Below are 9695 nucleotides of genomic sequence, written 5' to 3' on the forward strand. Positions count from 1 at the left end.
TTGGTAGACTTTATTTGTCCTCTGAGTTGTTTGTTTAGTTTGAAGTGCTTTTATCCTGCTGGGTACTGCACCTCCTAATTTTGCCATGATTGTTTTCCTTCTGTTATATAGCCTATTGATTTTGTAATTCCACCGGGGTGGCTTGTTTTTTGAGTTAGTTCTGTACTGCTTCCTAGTGGGTACATCTGCCTCTATGCAACCATTAACATGCTTGTACAGGGTTTCTGTGAACAGTTCTGCATAGGCAGCAGTGTTCTCAGGGTTTATGGGGGCTTGAAATTTTGCCAGGTTCACACTTAATAGCAGGAGGTTAGCCTTACAATAGTTCCTGAATATTCCAGGTTTAGCTGGGAGTCCAGGTTTTATTTTTATTTCAAAGGAGACCATTATTTGGTCTGACCTTACCAGGGAAGACATTACAGTAGGGGGTGTGCAGCACTCTCCTATATTAATGAGGACCAGATCCAATACGGTTGCACCCCCTGGTTGACGCACTGACTATCTGGTCCAGGGAATTTGTGTTTACAAAATCCAGGAATCTCTGTGCCTGTATGTTTGGTGTCATATAGGATTCTCAGTTAATAGTGGGGTAATTAAACTCACCCATGAATATGGTATTGGGTTGGATGGTTAGTGTTTCTAATAAGTTTAAATACATGGTATGGATTCCTGAATCATGGAGGGGGACCTGTAGCTTGCAAGGAAGTGGTATTGGATTTTACCTATGGTGATTTGAACATAGAGCAGTGCAAGTGCATTGTCCTGTTTGACCAGCCTTGAAGTATATTTATTTTTGATGTAAATAGAGACACCTCCACCTTTAGACCCTGCCTGTGAAGTAGCTGGTCTAAATGTGTGGAAGGCATAACCTTGCACTGTTGGTGTACTCTCCGTGGCTTTAAACCATGTCTCAGTGACCACATAGATGTCCGCATTCTCTAGGGTAAAGAGGGCCTCTAGGGGGTGGATTTTTTTTTTTAGACTCCTAGCATTGAGCAGTAATACCTTTAGCTTTTCTTGGTTTTGATTTGCTTTGTCAGAAGTACTTTCAGTTTGGCATTGCCTAAAAAGGCACTATGGGGGAAGACATTGTTTTAGCTAATATTCAAAAGCCTAGAGGGGAGACGTGCAGACCATCCCTGGCAAAGCAGCATGGTCTGTTGACCATCTCCTTCCATGCTGACAAATATTCCACCCCTTTAGGATGACACCAGAAACTAAGCCAATTATTAAAGTTGGTCATATTTTGTTTGTATTGTGGCATCATCCTTTAGGCTAGTCTTAAGCCATACTAACCTCCAGCACCCAATAAAAACCTGACTTCATAGGTTCATAATTATATACTAGGTTAATGGCAACAAGGGCCTTTATAAGCCCACATGTGCTATCCAACCCATTTATTTCCTATGTATTATGGGTGTTTATTAGGTGAAGGTTTGTTAGATAGGAAGTTTGTAGAGGTTATGCAGTAGGGGATGTTAGTTTGGGCATTACTGCGTGCCTCTCACTGCCAGAGGCATGGGGGCAAGACTTGGTGTGAATTTCTGATTTCCTATCCATTGGTTAAGGTTACGCTTAAATAGGGTTAGGGATGGACTGTGTTTCACATGACTGGCGAGCCTGTTCCATAACATGGAGATCCTTTGAGACACGCAGCTGTCCTGCCAACATGTCTTATTTATTCCATGATCAAAATTAAAATCCTTGGAGTTACTGATTCTGATGCTGTTCATCTTGCATATGTGCAGAAGGTCCATCCATCAGTGCTGTATCTGTAGATTCCTTATGCCAGGCATAGATCACCTCTAACCTGTAGGAGACAGAGTATAGCGATAGGGCTTTAATGTGATCCCTACATGGATTCTCCTGGTAACTTTTCCAACCTTTGTGGGTAGTTCAGCTGTTGTAAACAATCATCAAATATCTGCAGATACATTAAACACCTGCAAGATCCCCACAGCTCTCTTTTCTTCAAGGCAGAGAGCTGACTTACTGTTGGAGTCTTTTGGATTCCTTCCCCTTTTTAACTGACTGTCTTACCCTTAGAAAATTAATTTGCTTTCTCATATCTACCCTCTTTAGCTGCCCTTCATTACAGATATTCCACAACAAATTGTATTGCACTGACCACAGCTTTTCTTTTATAGCACCACAGCTTTCAAAATCACTCTGATTCACCTTAAAGAAAATAGTTTCCTACTCATGATTCTGTTCAAACCCCCCCCCCCCCCCAAAAAAAAAATTACTTTTCAAAAATGTAAATACCTCATCCTGGATAAAATACTAATTGTGACATGGGCACACTTGCATTTATATAAAAGTAATGGAACCATATTAGCAAGTTTGCATATACAAACATTATGCATCACATGTGTTATGTGTTGTGTCATATAATCTAAGCAACATTACATAAATTATTCAATTTCTGATTTCTCTTAAACCTCATTCCTCCGCCAAAATATTTTTCTGCATGTATTGTTCTAACAGTTTCCATTTTTTCTATGTAATTTACTCCTATCCTTTTTAAATATCCCACTTTTTGTTGTTTTATGTCTGTTATACTATTCACTACTACAAGTATAGTTGGTTTAGATTCTAATTTCCATTTTCTAGCAATTACTTTTTTTGCAGCATTCAGAATTAAATGCAACAATGCATTACTATATCTAGGCAATTCAGGTCCTATATCCCTGCTCGAAAACATAGTTTTCTTAGTTACAATCACTTGCTGTTCCAATTTTCCTGACCGAATATTCTGTAGGCAATTTTTAAATTCTGCCAACCCATTACACTCCCAAAACATATGTTCCCAGTTACCTCTCTCTCCACATCACACCTCCAACATTTACTATCTACCTAAGGAAAAATTCTTTGGAGGCTACTTGGGTTATAAAAGTATCTATGCAAACACTTCCCTGCAAAAATCCTAACCCGCCTAGATTTTATTGCATATTTAGGAGCTATACATGCGTCCTCTCATTGTTTGAGAATTGCATATTTAATCTCTCTTCCCAATCTTTTCTGGCCTCCTCTGATTAATTCCTATAGTTGTCGTGCAATGGCTGACTAATTATCCCTTTTTAACAGCAGCTTCTGTTCTACAGTCAGTTAAAAGATCAGCCAGTGCAAGCCTTTCATTTAGGATTTCCCTATCCCCTTCTCTATCTGTATTATATCAAACCCCAAAAGGGAAGGCAATCACTAGCCTGCAGTCAAATGTCTTCTTGGCCTCTTCCCATTATATTACCTTTCTTATTGAACCCCAAACTTGTGCCTCATTTAACAAAGCACTTCTGTTCTTTATCTAATAAACAGCTAACTTCTATAGAACAGTGGTGAATGAGTTCACCCTCGCACACTTTTTTTTTCTTTGTATCTTCCCCCCTTTCTCTCACTCAAGCTTTCTGCACGTAATTATTTATATGATACGCATACTGTTTTCAGATGTGCTTGTCTTATTTAAGAGTATTAAACTGTGTGTACCACTTTTAGTTCTCAACACCACTTTGTATAACTAAACCAACAGTTGTTGTTACATTTGCCTTCTTTAAAAGTATGAATTGGGTGTACTGTCCTAACTGTTTTCAGTTTGTTTCAGAATTTCAGGTACAGTTGAGCTTTATGTTTGACATTTCGTCTTATTCTCTTGTCATGTAGTCTCCAACCTGAAATGAGTCCATAATGGATCAGGACTCTACCCTGATAAGCTAAAATAAATACACATTTTTGCTGCTACAAATAACTGAACATAGAGCCTGCTGCTTTTCCTGCTCTGTGAAGCATCCTGATGAAGTCCATACTCAGGACCTGTTACAGGGACATCCAAAGCTGTGGAAATTAGGCCAGACAGATATCTGTCTGCATCTTGACCCCATGCGTAATGAGTTCTAATTGCAGTGGTGATACTGTTGGCTGCTTACTGTAATATCAAATTCCCAAAATTGCGTAAGTAAAACTGTGAAACTACAGCAGAACAATAAATGTCAACACATTCTTATTTAAATTTTTTTGAGGGGGAGGGCAAGTCCCCCTGCACCCACTACACCCCTTCCCCCACTTATATATACGAACTCTGAGATCGCCATACTGCAGAGAAAAGGGATTACGCTAAGACACAGCAGTCCCACATTAGTAGGAGTAAGTAACCATTTTCACATATTCAGTCTTGCTATACCAAGACCCACATTTGCATGTCTCAACATTCAAATTGTTATCAAATGCTAATGGGTTTACCAGGCCTAACTGGGAGTAGTTTGTGACTGGCAATGTAATGTTTGATTTGTTTTCAGTGGTTATTATTGTGGTATCTTGAATTCACTTTTCGCTCAGACACTGATTATAGATCTTATGTATTTAGTGGCAGGGATGTGGGTGTACAGTGAGTTAAACTCCTTGCAAAAATGCTTTAAGGCATTAACAGCAAGTTTCAGTTGTTGCTACTAGTTTGATACTTAGCGATATCACTTCAGTGTGGATCATTCATGTTTTGAACTGTAGTCGTGGTTCTGATCCTAAGTTTTGACTGTATGTACTGTCATAGGTGGTTATGCTCCACACAGCTGTACTTTTGTCACTTTGTAGGGATAGCTGTTGAGGCGTGATGTACAGTAATGTACAGCTAAGCTATGAAGCATTGCATCCATATAAACACAGGCATTTGAGAGGAGGGCAACAAAATAATGTACTGCCTGCATGAGAAACTATGTGAAAAGAAATTAAATTAACTTTATGTTGTATTCCCTTGAATAAAGGCTGGTGGAGACATGTTTGAAACATTCAAATACTTCAAAAGGAAGGTAAAAGCTTGCCATATTTCAGAATAGGTGTGTCAGAGTTAAGAGAGTAGGGGTCTGACAATGGTATGAATAGGTGTGTCAGAGTTAAGAGAAAGCAATTTAAAATTAAGAAGGTGGATAGCATAAGGCAACATGAAAGAGAATATTTTGACAGAAAATGTGATGCATAAAAAACAACCTTCCTGTTGAAGCTCTGATATCTAAAATAGCGAGCACATTCAAAGCTACAGTGAAATGACAAAGGGTATCTTAAATATATATATATATGGAATGCCAAGTAGCTAGGGAAGGTTGGAACATTGAGTCAAATGGTACATATTCACCATTAAGGGACAACTATGACCAGAAAAGTGTATTTCTTACTGTAATGACTTGTGCTGTAGTAATGCTCCAGTTATTTCTAATTCTTTTTTGTTTTAATCCAGAAAGACCGGACTGGTGTTACCATTACTTTTATCTCTAAGCTTTGTGCTTTCAAATTACACACTGTCCTCACAAAATGAAATTATCATGCCATTTCCTCCTGAGTAAAATATTTGCATTTTGTTGCATTCTCTGTTACCTTCCATCACCTAAGACAGGTCAGTTGAAATAACAAATATGTTCTTGCCAAGTCATTTGACCTGTTAAATGGTCATTCCTTAATAGATCAGATGGGTATTAGTTTGACAATCAGATTTCAGCATTTTGTTTCTTGCAAAAGTCATATATTCTTATATGTCTGAGTACTTGACTAATATGCACTACTATATAACACTGGGAAAGCTCTAATAAATCATCTCGTAGTATAAATCAGACGTATCTTTTTTTTGTCTCACATTGCCATACTAGACAAAGTTGGACATGTACACTCTCTATGGCTCACTTCAGTTTTGTCCACAAACTACTACATTCTCCTAAATGACTCTATTCTCTACATTGAGCTCAAAATCGTTGTGCCTGTTTTCAGCACAGCCACACGCCATACAATCATGACATGGATAATTGTATTCCTGATATTAAAAAAAGACGTTTAATGATGCATGCTTCTCCACAATAGTGTGAAAACTCTAAAACAGATGGTTATTGTCACTTAGCAGTGAAATGTACTAATTCAGATTGGTTTTTAACACATCTAGTCACCGGTTAGTTTTGCCACTGTGGTTCCACTTAGCCACAAGTTATAAGCCTTCTGTCATATTTCTTCCAGCAGTAAAATGAAACTCTCCAGCCAGTTAGCCTGTAGTACAGACATTTTCAATGTATTTCTCCAAATTGTGTTTTCGGGCCCATGTCTGCCTTTTAATTATGCGTTTTCAAAGTCTCAACTAACTTAGTTTTCTCTACTGCTGTTTTTGATTTTTTTTTTTTTAAGTATAGAAACCATGGATGCACAGTTGATCTGGGAAGAGCACTGATTCATCTGGACCATTTTCAGGCTCAGCCTGTGAAGTAAACACCTCTTCACATCACAAGAGTTTTGATATTGACTTTATCTTACGTGTAACCTGCATCGCTAGTGATGTGTGAAAGATTTCAGTTGATATCCGTTTTATAAGGATACACGTGCATGTGTGTTGCATGTTTTGGCTTTTTGTTTCTGATGATTGGTATTGGCTAATTTAATTGCTGGAGATTTTCTCCCAGTGTCTTCTTTGGAAATGGACCCTACCCAGTTGGATCTTCTCTGTGAAAATATGTAAAGAAGTAACTAACAACTAGGGACATATTGTGGTGGATGGCATCCGCACATCTGTGAGAATATGCCTTATGTGCACACATTATTGCATGTCTGTATCCATGTTGGTGGAGTGGGCAGCAACAGAAATTTTCTTGCTGACTTTGGATGTCTCAATGTAATATTTCATCCCTAATCCTGATTAGTGTACTAAAATTGACAGGTAGTTCATCTCCATAGTGCATCATTGCAGGAGGATTAATTAGAAAGATCTAACTTTTGTAGAGTGGTTGTCAATCACTGGAGGCTGTGATCTAGGGAGGTGTGAAGGATTGGCCTATAGAGCTGTAAACAGAAATTAATAAGCAGGCAAGTTCGCAGGTCAGATGTCTGCTGCACTTTTATTCTTTTTCTGCTCTTTGATTCTAATCAAGATCACTTGAAGTTCTGCCATCACCCCCATTATATGGCTTCATTTGTTGTTACACTTGCTGTAAACTTTTCTTTCTTTTCTCTCACTGTGATTGTTACAGCTTGTCTTCCATAAGAACAGGGCACCTGGAACTAGGCCAAGCACTCGTTAATGGTTCTGCATTTGGGGTCTCTCTGCAGTTGTTTACCAGTACCCCTCAGGCACTGTTGTGTTTAGCACCTTTTAAAACATTGTCCTTGTTTAGGCTTCAAGGGAGAAGATGGCTGAACTTTGGTTCCAATTTGCTCTTTAGTCCCCAGTTTATTGTGTAATAGGCATGATGGCACATTAGGATGAAATTTGTTGTTTGCGCTCCATACATACTGGGATGGCTGCAAGCTCCAGATTTCCTTGGTGGACTACCCTTTCACTGAATAGAGAACAAAGCAAGCTGAAGTACCATTGCCCTTGAAAATGCATTAATTGGTTATACTTTTGTCATTCCCAGCTTATCCCAGTTCTGTGAAGAGAATATGATGGATCCCTATAATTTGGCCATCTGTTTCGGGCCCACTTTGATGTCTGTTCCTGATGAACACGACCAGGTCTCATGTCAGACTCATGTTAACGAACTGATAAAAACTATCATCATTCACCATGAAACCATCTTCCCAGGACCAGAAGAGCTGGAGGGGCCTGTTTATGTTAGAAGCATTCAAGTGGAAGACTTCTGGTAAGTGCCTAGATTATATTTAAAGAAAATGTCATAATGTAGTTCCAGTACATTGCTAAGAAAACATTTGTTTTAGCAGCTCAATTTAGTTTTCAATTTAATATGTATGCCCTACTTGAAACACAGTACTTTAAGTATTCTGTGAAGACTGTTAGCATTGTTTATTGTTAAAACTGTTACTTGTAATGCTATCCTTGTGCATCGTTCATTCTTAATAGTGTTACGTGTAACTCCATACCCTTGTGCATCGTTCTTTGTTAATAGTGTTATTTGTAACTCCAGATCATTGTGCAAGTCCCATACTTAAAGGTACTACAATTATATAGTGCCACAGCACGCAAATCCTTGAGGCTTGAGGGAAGATAAGTTTAGTTGCCCGTCCTGAGCACTTGCGGATTATCCAAGAATATCCATGTGTCGGAGGAAAGAGTGTTAGGCAGGATATGGTAACTTGGAGATTTTGTAATGGGATTTTGCAGTTTCCGATTAAGTGTTTTAAAAAATGATATTTTAAGGTAGCATTTTGAAGTGTTTTCATAGAGTATTTGGTAATAGCTTAACATGTCTGGGACGATTTAGGGAAAAAATTTGCTTTTAGAGTTTAAAATTGAAATTCACGTGTGTTGCGCAGCTTTATTTAGATGAGGTTCAGTTCATGAAGAATCCCTATCACACGGAACAGGGCTACACACTAAGCATTACAAACCTGCTTTGTTCAAATCATAAAGAACAGTGGTATCAAAAAAAAACCTCCCAGCTTCATAGACAAATGTGCTGTAATCGAGATTGTTTATGATGCACATTGATCTGGTGAAATATATGAGCAAACGTTCAAAGGCTTACACAGTGCAAAATGTGGTACTTAATTCTTGAACATGCTGCATTATGCAGGTACATACCCCTGGGTTTCCTTGGTGCTGTATGCCTTGTGTGGCAGTGACTGTAATATAGTGTTGAGGAAACGTGCAGAGGCATGGCTGCCTCTTTCTCTGTAGCAGTAACTACCAACAAACGTTAAGTATGAAAGATGGAGTAGGAGAGGGCCTACTTGCCTGCCAGGGCCACACAATATGGCTGTTTGCAATGATATTGCATCATCTATCTGGCCTGCAATCCATCACAAATTATATGTTCTTAAAGTACATCCATTCTGCTTTGCTGCACTGTTAATCTGGCCATCTTCCTTGCACAGATTTTTAAGATATATAATTGATGAACTGATATTTTGACATTTAAGAATCAATTTGCAGCACCACCAGTACATTGTGCAGTGCAGATTGCTGTAAGGGATTGTTGCCAATCTCTGCTTTGAAAATATTCTCTAGGAATCCCACTTGAGGTTTGTGTTTGTAGCAAGACTTTGGGTGTGATTCAAACACCTAGGTAAAACAGCCCAGCAGTCTTAGTTGAAGAGCTTCTTTGTCCGTACTAAGTAATGCTTAACAATACAGTAAGTTGTCTATGTACAGAGTCCTTGATCTTTATCTGTTAATGTGCTAAGTCAGCTGGCTGGCACAGCAAGAGATTATCATGTTTGATTCTGTGTAGGGGTGCCTTCTGTGTGGTGTCTGCATGTCACATTCCTCCCTGTGTTTGGGTTTTCTCTGGGTGCTCTTGTTTTATCTCGCATTCCAAAGACAAGCACTATGTGGGTCAGACACTAAATTGGCTGTTGATGTGAGTGTACATGTAAGTGTATGGTGTGGAAGAACAACAGAGGCAGAGCTAGCCACCTGGTGGTATGAACTTTGGCTCTAGACGATGGTCACTGTTAATATGAAACTCCGGACCCATGTGCCAAAAAATGGGAAATAGGGGCTGATGTGTGAATGGGTTAGGCTAGGCTGGGCTGGTTGGCTGGTCTAAGGGCCATTTTAAGTATATGAGTTAGGTGTATACAACTTGCTAGTAGTACAGATGTTGCACTTCACAGTGTGAACAAATTTTACGGATATGCCATCCCATTAGGTAATAAGAAACTGTGTAAATGTTTCAATTTACAGAACTGTACTACCTTCATATATGTAAGCTGCAGGAATTTTGCAGTGACCAATATCAGTACTGTCAGCAAAATTAAGTAAGATAATCTTATAGTAC

General features: G+C 38.8%; 1 protein-coding gene across 5 annotated transcripts in view; it reads left to right on the forward strand.

Moving 5' to 3' along the window:
* The window catches only part of SRGAP2 (SLIT-ROBO Rho GTPase activating protein 2), a 1651541-nt gene that overhangs the window by 1449020 nt on the left and 192826 nt on the right, over window positions 1–9695 (forward strand). For all 5 annotated transcript variants that reach the window (XM_044076850.1, XM_044076847.1, XM_044076851.1 and 2 more), the window contains one exon: window positions 7374–7598. In XM_044076850.1, coding sequence (XP_043932785.1) covers window positions 7374–7598 — 225 coding nt within the window. The remainder of the gene's footprint in view (window positions 1–7373; window positions 7599–9695) is intronic.

Source organism: Protopterus annectens, chromosome 7.part0, assembly GCF_019279795.1.
Source record: "Protopterus annectens isolate FY-2018-M chromosome 7.part0, PAN1.0, whole genome shotgun sequence".
In the NCBI taxonomy this organism is placed as follows: domain Eukaryota; kingdom Metazoa; phylum Chordata; order Ceratodontiformes; family Protopteridae; genus Protopterus; species Protopterus annectens.